At 35.7% G+C, this 15,139-nt stretch overlaps 1 protein-coding gene and 1 pseudogene across 2 annotated transcripts in view; both read right to left on the bottom strand.

Moving 5' to 3' along the window:
- The window catches only part of P4HA1 (prolyl 4-hydroxylase subunit alpha 1), a 70,278-nt gene that overhangs the window by 21,793 nt on the left and 33,346 nt on the right, over positions 1–15,139 (bottom strand). The window contains exon 9 of one of the 2 annotated variants that reach the window (XM_077778726.1): positions 13,909–13,979. In XM_077778726.1, coding sequence (XP_077634852.1) covers positions 13,909–13,979 — 71 coding nt within the window. Of the gene's footprint in view, positions 1–12,830; positions 12,902–13,908; positions 13,980–15,139 lie in introns of both variants that reach the window. The other variant, XM_077778724.1, reaches the window with a different exon arrangement.
- Positions 88–3,934, bottom strand: LOC144243589 (enolase-phosphatase E1 pseudogene; annotated as a pseudogene).

Genomic DNA, 15,139 nt, shown 5'->3' with positions numbered 1-15,139 from the left:
AGCCTGCTCTGGATTCTGTGCCTCCCTCTCACACTCTGCCCCTCCCCTGCTCGTACTGTCTCTCTCTCTCTCTCAAAAATAAATAAATATTTAAAAAAAAATTTTTTAATGACAAGTTTTTAAAAGGCATCCAAACATACCCAGTAAGATGACTATAATAAACACAGATAGAGGGACAATAACAGGTGATGGTGAGAATATAAAGAAATCAAAACCCTCATACACTGCTGGTAGGAATGTAAAATGGTACAATCACTTTGGAAAAAAGTTTGGCAGTTCCTCAAATTGTTGCACATACAGTTACCACATGACCCAGCAATTCCACTTCCGGGTAAATATCCAAGAAAAATTAAAACATATAGGTTCATACAAAAACTTGTACATGAATATTCATAGCAGCATATTAATAATGGCCAAAAAAAGTGGAAATAATCCAAATATTCATCAACTGATGAGTGGATACATAAATGTGATCTATCCACATGATGGATTAGTTTGCCATGAAAAGGAATGAAGTACTGATACATGCCACAACATGGATAAACCTTGAAAACAGTATGGTAAGCAAGACACACAAAGCCACATACTATGATTCCATTTATATGAAATATCCAAATGGCAAATCAACACATACAAAAAGTGATTAGTGATTAGGTTAGTGGTTGTCAGGGAAGGGAGGAAATGAGGAGTGACTGCTAATTAAGTACAGGCTTTCTTTCTGAGGTGATGGAAATGTTCAGCCATTAGATAATGGTGATGGTTGCACAACTAAAAAAACTAAACCCCATTGAATTATACTTATTTAAAGGAGTGAATTTTATGGCATGGGAACTATAGCTAAATAAAAAAAGTACCCCCAAATTAAACTATCTCCTTTATATATGCTTTTTCCTGGTCTGTCAGCCTTTTTCTCTTACTTCTCTCATTAACCTCTCACTCCACATTTCATCATTTCATCAACATTCTTGCTAAATCCCTAAATTAAACTGGCAAAAATATTATCCTCAATGAATTTTTTTCTCTAAGCTTATCGCTGTGTCAATGAACCCTACTGGATAAAGTCCTGAAATAGGGCAAATATGTATTCACTAAAAATTCATGAACACCAACTTCAAATGAGCCCTTACTCTTCCTCCTTTTTTCTACTCCGAATCCCAACCCACCTCAGTTTCCCCCTTCTCTCAGTACATATCTCCTACTTCAGAGAAAAAAGAAACTATACAATCTACCTAGATTTGCATCTATCCTTGTTCCTTTTAGTTCATCTAGTTCCTTTCTTCCAGTTCCAAAGAGGAGATTGCTCCTTATTATAAGGCTAATCCTCTGCCTTAAATTCTATTATTTTCTGACATTTTAGGAAACATAATTCATTGATTAGACTTTTTCTCTTAGATAATCAATGTTCCTTCTCAACTATGAGAAACAGTTTGTCTTCCTTAGAAATCTTTTCCTAGGTTGAAGAAAACAAGTAATTTGCTGAATGATTCAATGAGGCTATAGGCTTTTCATCATTTCTTAACCCCACTTAGCCATGTCTCACTGCCACAGCTACATGCATGTCCACTTTCTCAGCAGCATTAGCCTCTACAGCAATGTGTCAAAAACAACTTGTTGACTGAGCATTCAATGCTACTTTCAGTAACTCTCACGCTCCACTTTCTGCCAAACCTTGGCATCAAAGTAACTATCAACAGGCTCAAGAATATCTTTCTCTGTAAAACGTACTAGTCATAGTTTCTATGTTTCTGTGCTCTCTGAAAAATATACACCTTCATTCTAGCTTCTCTCCATTTCCTAACTGCTGGAACTACATCTTCAAAGAATGCTGCTTTCATTCTCCCAGCTGTAAAATGTTGCCTTCTACATGAAGACATGCAGTTGCTTCAGTACCATGGTCTTTCCATCCAGAGACATCTGCCAGCACACATTATCTACCACAGCCAGGGTCATCTACTGCAGATCATCCACCCCATTCCCAGATGTTGCAGAGGTCAAAACTCCTTATCCTGATGGGAATCCTCTTCAGCTTGTTATCTCAAAAGACTGAGGTCCTGCTGGCACTCTTCAAGAAGGAATAAGTATTTTTATCTGCAGGTAACTCAACACTCTTTGACATAAGGAAATAAATGCTCTTCACAAAAGCAATCAAGCTTGTGGTACTTTTGATATATAACAGGACCACAGTGATTCTGGTGGGCACCTGCCAGATGCTACTATGGGAATCATCCTTGGTTGGGAGAGTGAAGGGTGGTGGCAGCTGAACCCCCAGAATCACTGATTTCGAAGCTAGCAACTGCCTGCAGCTAAAGCACATGAGGGGAAGGCTACCTCCATGTATCTGGAAGTAGAGAAGGAAGCTGCCTCTAATGTTTTTATAGTACCATATATCCTTACTTGGTAGAATTTATCACAGTAATTACATATTAATTTGTTGTTTGATTCAGATAAGATGTCTTCATTCAACTACTAGTCCTAAGTACATATAAACTGCCTGGTTTTGCTCACTACTATATCTGCAGAACCTATTACAGTGCCTGGCACATAGTAGATCTCAATAAATATTTGTTGAATGAATAAATGAATCCTGGAGACTTCTTAGAACTAATCCAAGACTTACTCAATTTTAACATAATTATTTGTCTGGTGATCTCTTACAGATCTATAGGGATTGGCTGAGTAGAATTCCTCAGTGTAGCAGGAATAGGAAGGATCCAAGAATTTTGTTATAAAGGGTACAGCTGATACATATATTAAGAACTTATTTCTGGGGCGCCTGGGTGGCTCAGTCGGTTAAGCGTCTGACTTTGGCTCAGGTCATGATCTCACACGGTTCGTGGGTTCGAGCCCCACGTTGGGCTCTGTGCTGACAGCCAGCTCAGAGCCTGGAGCCTGTTTCCAATTCTGTGTCTTCCTCTCTCTCTGACCCTCCCCTGCTCACGCTGTCTCTCTCTCTCTCAGAAATAAAAAAACATTAAAAAAATGTTTTAAAAAAGAACTTATTTCTCCCAGTTCTGACTGACTTCCTCGGAGAACTAGATAGTATTCTAGTATGTTGGCATAGCTATCTTTCTGGCTGGCAACAATTTGACAGCTTTTTGAACTTTATAAGCAACAAACTACTGACTTGATTTTTATAGATAACTGCAATACAAGATTGGTAAATATTCTATTAAAATTTCAAACTAGATGTGTCCTGATAATTGCTCCTATCCCATCCTATCACCCCAGAGAACTTGTCTCCTACTTCTGTTACCTTTGACTTCCTTCCCTGCTACCACAAGCATCTATTCTTACCTTTTCTCTTATATTCTGGTAGAAGTATTGTCCTTCAGCCTTACAGAGGCTGGATCTTTTATCTATGTTTTTGAACCTACCCTTTCTAACTCCCACAGGCCTCATTCTATCAATCACTGCCTCTCTTTTTATCTTTAATCTTTTCTTTGACAATGCTTACCCTTCAGCCTGAAGTCTCCTGCTACCAAGAAGACCTTCGCTTTTGTTATTCTAGCAAATTGCCATTCCAGTCTTTCACCTTACACTTTTAAAATTATAAAAGCAAGAAATGTTTGTTATATTCAACAAATAGTCTTGGGACACTGGATAACCACATGTGAAAGAAAGAAGTTGGACTCCCTACCTCCCTACCATATAAAAAAAAATAAACTCAAAAGGGATTAAAGGACTACATGTAAGAGCTAAAAATTATAAAACTCTTAGAAAAAAAAAGTGTAAATTTTTGTGACCTTATATTAGACATCAGAAGAACAAGTAACAACAGGGGCACGTGGGTGGCTCAGTCAGTTAAGCATCTGACTCTTGACTTCAGCTCAGGTCATGATCTCACAGTTGTGGGATCAAGCCCCACATCAGGCTCCATGCTGAGCGTGGAACCTGCTTAGGATTCTCTCTCTCCCTCTCTCTCTCTCCCCATCACTCCTCCCTCTCAAAAAAAAAAAAGTACAAGCAACAACAAAACAATAGATAAACTGGATATCATCAAAAGAAACTTTCTGTGCTTCATTTGACACCATCAATAAGGTGAAAAGATAACTTAGGGAATGGAAGAAAATTTCTGCAAATCAAAAGTCTGATAAGGACTTGAGTCTAAAATCTATAAATATTACCACTAAATTAAAGACAAATAACTCAATATAAAAATGCGCAACAGATCTGAATAGACAGTCTCCAAAGAAAATGTACAAATGGCCAATAAGCAAATAAAGAGATGCTCAACATTATTAGTCACTGGGAAATGCAAATTAAAACCACAATGAGACAGCACATCACACCCACTAGGATGGCTATAACCATCAAAGAGACAATAACAAGTGTTGATGAGGATGTGAAGAAACTGGAATGCCCCATACACTGCTAGTTGGATTGCAAAATGGTGCTGTCTCTTTGGAAGAGTTTGGCAGTTCCTCAAATGGTTAAATATAGAGATACCATATGACCTAGAAATTTCACTCTTAGGTATATATCCAAGGGAAATTTAAACTTATGTTCACATAAAAACTTGTACATGAATTTTCAGAGCAGCAATATTCATAATAGCCAAGAAGTAGAAACAACCCCAGTGTCTATCAACGGATGAATAAAACAGGTAAAATGTGGTATATTCATACAATGGGATATTGTTCAGCCAGGAAAAGGAATGAAATACAGACACATACATCAACATAAATGGATCTTACAAACATGGTAAGTGAAAGAAGCCAGATACAAAAGGCCGCACATTATACGATTTTATCTATATGAAATACCCAGAACAGGCACATCCATAAAAACAGAAAGTAGATTAGTGGTCACCTAGAACTGGGCTTAGAGGGGGTGAACTGACGATTGACTAGTTACTGCTAAGGAGTACAGAATTTCTCTTTTGGGTAATTAAAATGTTCTAAAATTGACTGTGGCAATGGAGGCACAACTCGCTGAATATACTAAAAGCCAGTGAATTGTACACTTTCAATGGATGAACTGTATGGTATGTATGTATCTCAATAAAGCTACTTAAAAAAATATTTGGGGAGCCTGAGTGGCTTAGTCAGTTAAGCATCCGACTTTGGCTCAGGTCCTGATCTCACAGCTCATGAGTTCCAGCCCTATGCCTGTGCTGACAACCCAGAGACTGGAGCCTGCTTCAGATTCTGTCTCCGTCTCTCTCTCTCTGCCCCTCCCCTGCTGATGCACTCTCTCTCTCTCAAATGTAAATAAACATTAAAAAAAAGAAATACTTATAAAAATTCCAAATAATACAAAAGTATATGAAGTCCCTTTCCCAGTCCCATTCCTTACAGGTAAACACTAATAACAAATAGCTGTATATCCTCTCAACATTTCCTCCTGTATGTAAACAAATGTACAGAGAGAATTTTTTAAAAAAATAGGAATCCACCAACCCTCCCATCTCCCATATCAATAAAATAATATATACTTTCCTCCCCTGAAAATACTTCTGACATCTTTCCAAGTCAGTACATAGAGCACCTCAGAAATAAATAAATAAATAAAATATATAGTAAAAAATATAACATAAAATTTACCATTTTAACCATTTTTAAGTGTATAATTCAGTAGTCTTAAATACATTCACAGAGTTGTGCAACCACCATCACGGTTTCCAGAACTTTCTCATCATCCCAAACTGAAACTCTGTAATCATTAAACAATAATTTGCCATTTCCCTCTCCTCTCAAGCCCTGGTAACCTCTAATCTTTTTGTCTGCATGAATTTTTCTATTCCAGGTACCTCCTGTAAGTGAAATCACATAATGTTTGTCCTTTTGTGTGTTATTTCACTTATATATTTTCACTTATTTATTCTCAAGATTCATCCATGTTGTTGCATGTATTAGAATTTCATTCCTTATTAAGGCTGAATAATATTCTATTATATGGACATACAACATTTATCTATTCATCCATGAATGAACACCTGGATTGCTTAAAACTTTTGGCTATTGTGAATAATGCTGTTATGAACATGGGTGTACAAGTATCTGTTTGAGTCCCTCCTTTCAATTCTTTTGGGTATATACCTAGCAGTGGAATTTTTGGATCATATCATAATCCTATGTTTAACTTTTTGAGGAAATACCAGACTCTTTTCCATAGTAACTATATCACTTTACACTCCTATTCCACAGTGCTTTTTAACTACTGCTTTTCTTTTTAAAATAAAACATCTTTACTTCCAAAATGACCATGAAGGCCTGTCAATAAAGCACTGGTTAAATAAGGTTATTTCTACTTTTTCTCTATTACAAACAATATTATAATGGAAATTTTTGTTTATCTTTGCATACTTGTGGGAATATCTCTGTAGGTTAAACTCCTAGACGTGGAACTGCAAGACGACTTTTATATTTTTATGATGTCAAATTGTTCTCCAAAAAAGTGATTTATACTCCTACTATATGTTTATGAGTGCCCATTTCAGAAAATCCTTGCCAGAATCAATCTTCTTAATTTTTGCTAAGCCTAAAAGGAAAATATTTTTAATTGTTTAGATTTTTTAAAAATTTAAATTGCACTTCTTGTTATACCATAAATGATCAGAACAGAAGGTCTGAGGCTTAGCAGTTAAAGTCATTAATGGCTGATTACAGGTTAAAAAAATAAACTGTTGGGGTACCTGAGTGTCTTAGTTGGTTCTGCGTCCAACCCTTGCTTTCAGCTCAGGTCACGATCTCATGGTTTTTTAATTCAAGCCCAATGGCAGGCTCTGTGCTGGCAGTGTGGAGCCTGCTTGGGATTCTCTCTCTGCCCCTCCCGCACACGCACTCTCTCTCTCAAATAAATACACTTATAAAACAATAAACTGTTATCTTAATTGTGGTTCTCTTATAGTCACTAGAGAGGAAAATAAATTCTACTTATGTATGTTACTTCACTTAATTTGACTTTCAAACCTCTCCAAAATATAATAGGCTTTTCTTTAGCTGGAGAACTCTATACATTTAAAACATTTTATTCATCTGGATCCCAACTGCTAATCTGTCTTCAGCAACATTATTATAGGCCTATCATGTACTCTTAAGAAATTAGCCCAGGAGCACCTGGGTAGCTCAGTCAGTTAAGCCTCTGACTTCGGCTCATGGTTCATGGGTTCGAGCCCCGCGTCGGGCTCTGTGCTTACAGCCAGCTCAGAGCCTGGAGCCTGCTTTGGATTCTGTATCTCCCTCTCTCTCTGACCTTCCCCTGTTCATGCTGTCTCTTTCTCTCTCTCAGAAATAAAACATTTTTTAAAATTTAATACTAAAAAAAAGTAATTAGCCCTGAATTTAGATTGTTGCAACACTGCTAGAAACTTCAGTAAAGACAATGATGATACTGTAATATATATTACCTGTCTGTTCCTTAGGATCTGGAAGTCTTTTCCTGCACTAAATTAAATCAACAGAAATCAAAGTTCTTTCTCCTAAGTACTCTGTTTTTCAACTGAGTTAGAACATAACTTACAGTATTTTCTATAACAGGATAGATCATTTGAAGAACACTTCTTTATCTTTTGTACAACTGTAATTGAAACTGTTGGGGCGCCTGGGTGGTTCAGTTGGTTAAGTGTCCAACTCCAGCTCAGGTCATGTCTCGCCGTTCATGGGTTCAAGCCCCACACTGGGATCTCTGCTGTCAGCACAGAACCTGCTTTGGATCCACTGTCTCCCTCTCTCTCTGCCCCTCCCCTGCTTTCTCTCTCAAAATAAACATTAAAAAAAGAAAATTTCAAATACAGTGTTTTTTCCATACAACACAATTTAGTGCCATGAGAAAACCCTATCTCTTTCTCCAGATAAATTTTATATGTGTCTCTTTCTTCCATGACTAATTAGATAATATAAACTATATTCCTTTTGGTCTTAATCATAGGAACCCAAGAGCTGAGGTGTATATTCAGAGTAATGTTTCAACAGTTTTTCCTTTCTAATGAATTTTTTTTAAGAAATGTTTGTTATTCCTTTTTTTTTTTTAATTTTTTTTAATGTTTTGTTTATTTCTGAGAGAGAGAGAGCGAGCGAGCGAGCAGGGGAGGTTCAGAGAGAGAGGGAGACACAGAATCCGAAGACAAGCTCCAGGCTCTGAGCTATCAGCACAGACCCCGACGCGGGGCTCGAACCCAAGAACCGTGAGATCATGACCTAAGCTGCAGTCGACACTTAACCGACTGAGCCACTCAGGTGCCCCGAAATGTTTGTTATTCTTCTAATATATGCTTTTTTTTACAGTGTCACTGGACTGCTCTATTTGAGTAAGGAGCAACATTCTAACACTGCATTATTGTATATATTTTTTAATTTTTTATGTTTATTTTTCAGAGACAGAGACAGAGCATGAGCAGAGAAGAAGCAGAGAGGGAGACACAGAATCTGAAACAGGCTCCAGGCTCTGTGCTGACAGCTCAGAGATCTGAGGGGCTTGAACCCACAGACCGCGAGATCATGACCTGAGCCTAAGTCAGACGCTTAACCGACTGAGCCACCCAGGCGCCCCAGCATTACGATCTTTCTAATACATTAATAAGGGCATCATGTTCAAGTAAATAGAAATAATCATTTCGGAAGTTTTGGAGAATGTTATAAAACTTCCAAAGGAAAATATAAAAGTAATATAATTTCAACACAGGTGAGAATTGACATTTTACAAATAGCTAATATAAAACCACTATGTGATTTTTTGCAAAGTCAAAAAATAACTCGGGACTCAAAGTGCCAGTTACAGAAGAATAATGAAAAGTTTTGCTCTTGGGGTGCCTGTGTGGCTCAGTTAAGCGGCTGACTTCAGTCCAGGTCATGATCTCCCAGTTCAAGAGTTCAACACCCTGCTTCGGATCCTCTCTCCCTCTCTCTTTCTGGCCCCTACCCCATTGGTGAATGTATGCTCTCTCTCTCAAAAATAAACATTAAAAAAATACTTGTCTTAAAAAAAAAGTTTTTCTCTCTGTAAGTGCTTGATGGTTAACAAAGAAAAGCGGATTAATCTAGACTGGGAATTTATCCCAGCCCTTGGGACAATTATGCAATATAGATCTGTCCATTTCAGTTATTTTAATCTGAGCTGAGTACCACTGTTCAACCCAAAAGAGAGCAATGCTGTTGTTAAAAGGGACTCCAATTTTTAAAACATCTGAAATTATTCAAAGATATTTGTATTTGCTTCTATAATATAATATTAACATATGATAATATGCTTTTATATTTATTCCTTATTTACACGGGTAAATTAAATCTCAACCATAAGAAGATGTGATTATTGTAGGAAATTTGTACTTCAGAGTAAGAAAATGAAAACTACTTCCAAAAATAACCCACCAGAATCAAAGAAGCTTTTTATACTACACTAGTTTATTTGCAAATCTCTTTATATTATTTTAACTTGACTTTATGAGCTCACATAACTAAACTGCCTTTTCAGTAACTCAATGTTTACCTTTCTAAAATGAAAATTCCATTTCTTTGATTTAGCCAAAATTATTAACATCTCCATTAACAAGCTGTGGTAAATTTTTAGTTCGGGATTTCTTTTCTTAATATCAAGAAGGGAAATATAGGAAAGGACAGAGATGCCTTACCAAAAGTTCAGAGATAGTCAATAAAGTAAATAAACAGTAAGTGATTTCCACAGATATTTTACTCAAATAAAATTCTATTTTCTAGGACGCTCGAACAGATTTTCCTTCCTCAGAAGATGATGCAATCACTTAGAAATTTCTCAAAATACAGATATTTGAAATTCCTTTCTGACCCATTCAAAATACAGATGTTCCCACAGCAAAAGGAACCACATTAGCTGACGTCAGTACACATAAATTCTTCTACTTTGCATCTGAGATGCCTTTTCAGAGGTATAATGTATGAAGGGAACATAAAATACTCATTTATTTTACTTGTAGGCATCTTCAAAATTCAGATTTTTACACTGATGGGTAGAAAAACGTCTCAACATGGCTAATAAATTCCTATAATAGGGGCGCCTGGGTGGCTCAGTCGGTTAAACGTCCAACTTCAGCTCATGTCATGATCTTGTGGTCCATGGGTTCGAGCCCCATGTCGAGTTCTGTGCTGACAGCTCAGAGCCTGGAGCCTGTTTTGGATTCTGTGTCTCCCTCTCTCTCTGGCCCTCCCCATCTCGTGCTGTCTCTCCGTGTCTCAAAAGTAAATAAACGTTAAAATTTTAATTTTAAAAATAAATAAAAATAAATTCCTAAAATAACAAAAACTTTTTGTTAAATATGAAATATATAAGATATTTTACGGAGCCAATTATTTAACAGTTAAGGCCTCTCTCTCAACGTATATATTTTATTTTTAAAACATAGGCTGAACAATCTTCCTTGAGTAAATATAAGTATCACTGTGCTGTGGAATTCTATTGTGACTAGGTTATTTTTTTAAATTTTTTAATGTTTTATTTATTTCTGAGAGAGAAAGAGAGACAGTGTGAGCAGGGTAGTGTCAGAGAGAGTGGGAGACACAGAATCTGAAACAGGCTCCAGGCTCTGAGCTAGCTGTCAGCACAGAACCCGACGCGGGGCTCGAACCCATGAGATCATGAACTGAGCCGAAGCTGGACGCTTAAATGACTGAGCCACCCAGGCGCCCCATGACTAGGTTATTTTGAACACAAACACACTCTGCACACTTTGCTAGGATTAGGTGAATTTATTCTGCTGTTAGTCTTCTAATACTTCTAATGCTGCTAGCTAAATGTCTTCTATTGCTATGTATAATATAAAGTATGGTTGTGTCTTTCTAAAAAATGCCATAAAATTACTTCTCAGAGTGATAAAATTAGAATATTAAAAACTATGCTCAAAATGTCTAGAAATATTTAGTTTTAAGGAGAAAAAGTTTATAAATCACCTTTCCAAGAATAATTTATTTCGTCTTACTGGTAAGGGTCCAGTGACTCTGTGGGTTGGCTATTTCTTCAAAAGGTCCATTGTATATATAAAAAAAAATTCCAAAAAGGACTTCCAAAGAACTAAATTCATGAAAATTTTATTTTATGTGCTTCCTAAAAGCATCCAAGTCTGGAGAATTTAAATAGAACCCTTATAACAGTAAAAATGCCTCAAATCATGATATAAAAATAATCTTTGATAAAACATATATTTTAAAAAATAAGCAACTATAATAAGTTTTCTTTTACCCCCACAATTGAAGGGTTTATTTTTTAACACATGAATAATATTCTGTAATAGAATGGAAAATTAGCTGAAGTTTTACTTGAAATTTAGAGTTAATTACAATGTGAAGAAGCATTATAAATCATGTATCAAAACATTATCCAAATTTCTGCAAATCCTTACCATCTATTCATCTTCCTGAAATCAAAATCATATCACAGAGATTAAATTTTCTTCATGTCTTCTAATTGGGGCAAGGAGGCAGGTAGTATAGGGCAGAGAGTTAGGAAACCGGTAAATGTGTGTGAGGATGTTGAAGATTATTGCCATTCAAAGGACATAGAGCTTTGCCCAAAAAGAGTAGGGAAACAATGCATTCTGTACAGCTTTCATAGTACCTTTGCTATGACTTACAGCAGTAATAGTCAAAAAAAATTTTTTTCCTCCTGAACTGCAATTTCATTCCATTTTTATCCTAGAATAGTGGTTTTCAACATGGGTGGAGAAGTGAAGTCTTTGGGGTGAGGGGTAGGTTTTGCCTATCAAGGGACATTTGGCAAAGTCTGGAGACATTTTTGACTGTCACAACTGGGATGAAGGATGTCACTGGCATCTAGTGGATGCCAGAGATGCGGCTAAGCTTGTACAAAGCTTAGGGCAACCACCACCAACAAAGAATTATCTGATCCAAAATATCAATAATGCTGAGATTGAGAGGCCTTGTTCTACAGATATGCATTCTTATGCCTAGAAGTCTTTCATTACATTATACTTATCTACAACAAAAATACTTTTATAAATTGATATGATTATAAATTCCTATATCATAAAGGTCTAAGTTAAAAAAAAATGTCTTCTGGAAAGAGTTATTACAATTAGCAGTAGTACGCATTGGTCTAAATGATGTGATTAAACCATCATTATCCAATATAAAAAGTGAAAATACTTAAGATATTTCTAATGAGATGGAAGGAGCTTATTTTGTTATTTTCAATTAGGTATTGTAAACGTGGATAAATATTACTTATTTCTAGAATGAGACCAAACTTAACTCAATGATATTTGTATTTTCATTTTCATGAGAGCTGAGAAACCTCCTTTGTAAATAAGTAGATGGAAAAGGAGTTCTGCTGGAATAATGTCACTTATTCTGCAGGTTCCTTCTAAGTTATGTATATTAGTTACACAGTAATCCATTGTTAGAAATTACTACCATGATCTATCAGCTAATAACTTAAGTAGAGTCTCTATAAACACTGTTAAAAGCAAAGAATTTGAAACCAATTGACTTAAAAAGTTTTGTTATGGAATCCTTCAAGGCATGCACTTTCTCAATATCTATAGCTATTCTGGTGACTTAGAGATTTTTAAACCTTTGCTATACTATAGAAGTCAAATTAGGCCTTGTTTCCATGACGGTTCTTTGGGAACTTCTCTTACTTCAATAAAGGAATACAACTTTACTTTTCAGGTGGGGTTTGGGGAGTCTCAGCAGGCATTTTGAAATCTAGTAAGTAACTTCTGGAAAATCTCTGTTAACTGCCCCATAACCATGTCTGTTTATTAGTCTAACATGAAAATTCTGGCATAGTTGTCATGCCTAAACCCTAGGTCTTAGAAACCATACCATGGGTTTTATGAAAATAGATTTTCAAGAAAGAAAATGGTCCAAATAAGACTAAAATTCTCTCCATTACTCCCTTACCTCTTAGATACTCTGTACTGTGCTGTGGTCAATTTTCCAGTCTCAGGGTCATGTACTGTAGCTCGGCTCAGCTACAAAAAAAGAGAAAGGACAAGGACTTACTAACGTAGCAGGCAATTTTGGGCTTTTGTTTGTTTTGTTTTGCCAAGCCACAGGTGATTGGAAGGGTTCAGATTGGTCTAGATGGTAGGTAATGGTTTCAAATCAACAAAAACATTTAGAAAAGTGGCAAGAAATGAAAAGCCACTTCCAAATTAAGAGAAAATGGGTTGACATATTTTTGTTGCAGATTTATTGTCCTTTCACTTTTTTTAAAAAAAAAATCATTTGAAGCTGTATGTAAATGATTTATAGCACTGGGTTTCACAGGAGCTTTCTCAGACCTAGAAGTTTAATGTCCTTTAAGTATTTTGACAAAAGAATAGTTAATAGTCTCTTTAAATTTATTTTTTAAAACTCTGAGATAAAACTGTTGTTAAGTCTCTCAAGCGAAGTAGACTAGTTCATGAATAATAGTAGTTGGAAGACTGAGATCAGAAGCCTAACTCTGTTCTTTCCATTGCCAACTTTCAAGTCAGCAAGGTTTTAAAAATAACTCCAATAGGAGGAGTACAGATTACTCCAAAATGACAATGGTATTTCACAAGATGAATGAATAAATGCCAATAGAATCACCAAGAAGGATGATGTGAATTCACTGCAGTAGCATTTATGAATGTGAGAGAACTATATAAACAAAGACTACTCCCAGATTAATCCAGGTTGCTTCCCCTTTTGGCAAGAAAAAGGAAACAGAAAACAAGTATCAAGCCATTTCCTGGAGACTGGATTCCTGACCTAAAGAGAAATGCAAAGCATATTAATTCCCTAAAAATAACAGACCAATTAAAGATTAAAAAGAACTTCTAGTTAAAGGGAAAGACCTGTGAAACACAAAGCATTTTACCCATGCGTATATAAATTGGCAGTGACTTGAGCTGGAGACTGAAAATGACCTACTTCCCTTAAATGAATAATTCCTGTAGGATGTACAAAACACTCGTTAGAGGGCAAAATATGCAACATACACATCTCTTACCTTTTGCTAATTCTGTAATGTACCGTCTCCAAGTCTCCTGTTATTGGGTTTGAAATGGTGGCTCGCCTCAGCTGTGAAGCCAACCATCAAAATAGTCGCATTACAAAACAAAAAAATGAATCACATTTATCCAACCAGTCAGAATTCCGGGATTTTTACAAAGGAGGATGAAAAGAGAAAATAACTCCATAGATTTCCAGTCACCTTGTGTTAAGCCTTGAAACTTGAAAGCTTTTTAGCTTTTTGTATTTTTTGTTATTTTAAAATTTTGTTTTTGCTTTGCATGAATGGAGGATACACAAACAAAAGAGATTAGAAATTAAATTTCTTTCAATGGTTGGATGAAGGGACTGAGGAAAAAGAAATTCTAAAATCTGAAATCTAATTTATACTTATAAGAATGGCTATTTGAAGTTAATGATCCATTTTAAACCTTTGATTTTAATTTTTTTTTGTGATGTAACTGTTTGCAAAGGTTACTGTTGTTCAAAATTTGTTTCAAAATCTATCTTTTCTTCCTTCAATAAGTATGCTCATATATTTCACATATACAGTGAGATAATCTTGGGACCTAACAGAAAGGTAGATGAAAAGAACTCATAAATGTACAAAAAAAGTAAGAAAGAGATGACAACGAAGATAATGATTTTAAATTTTAAAAAATTGAGGGTGATTTGGAGATTAACAAAAGAGTATAAAATTTTTATTGCCATTGAATTTTTTTATTAAAATAATCTAACTGAGGCATCCCCTTTGAAGACTGAGGTCTCCAAACCCAGAAATCTAAGACTTGATCTCCAAGCTGAAATGAATTCTTAATCAATATTCTACCAAGATGTTTTGGTTTACTTGGTTTATGGACCACAAAGAATGGACTAAAATAGGAATTCAAGCACTACTGACAGAATATGATGTGATATAAGCAGTATTCTGCTTGAAAGAGTGATATGAATTCCCTTGGACATATACATATTAGACCAGTCTTTTCCTTTAAAATGTAATCTTTGGTAAAAAAAACAAAAAGTACCAATTTGGAATTGAAAAACTTAACAAAAATTCTGACTTTAATTTTATTTTACAGTATAAAAATAGCCAGATAATTAAATCTTTATAACAAGGATCAGCAAACTATGGCCTGCCACCTGCTTTTGGAAACAAAGTTTTATTGAAATATAACCACACTCTTTATATATTTTCTATGACTGCTTTCACACGACAGTGGCAAACTTGA

This window comes from Crocuta crocuta, unplaced genomic scaffold (genome assembly GCF_008692635.1).
Source record: "Crocuta crocuta isolate KB4526 unplaced genomic scaffold, BGI_CrCroc_1.0 scaffold167, whole genome shotgun sequence".
Classification (NCBI taxonomy): Eukaryota; Metazoa; Chordata; class Mammalia; order Carnivora; family Hyaenidae; genus Crocuta; species Crocuta crocuta.
This window is presented reverse-complemented; position numbering and strand designations above follow the sequence as displayed.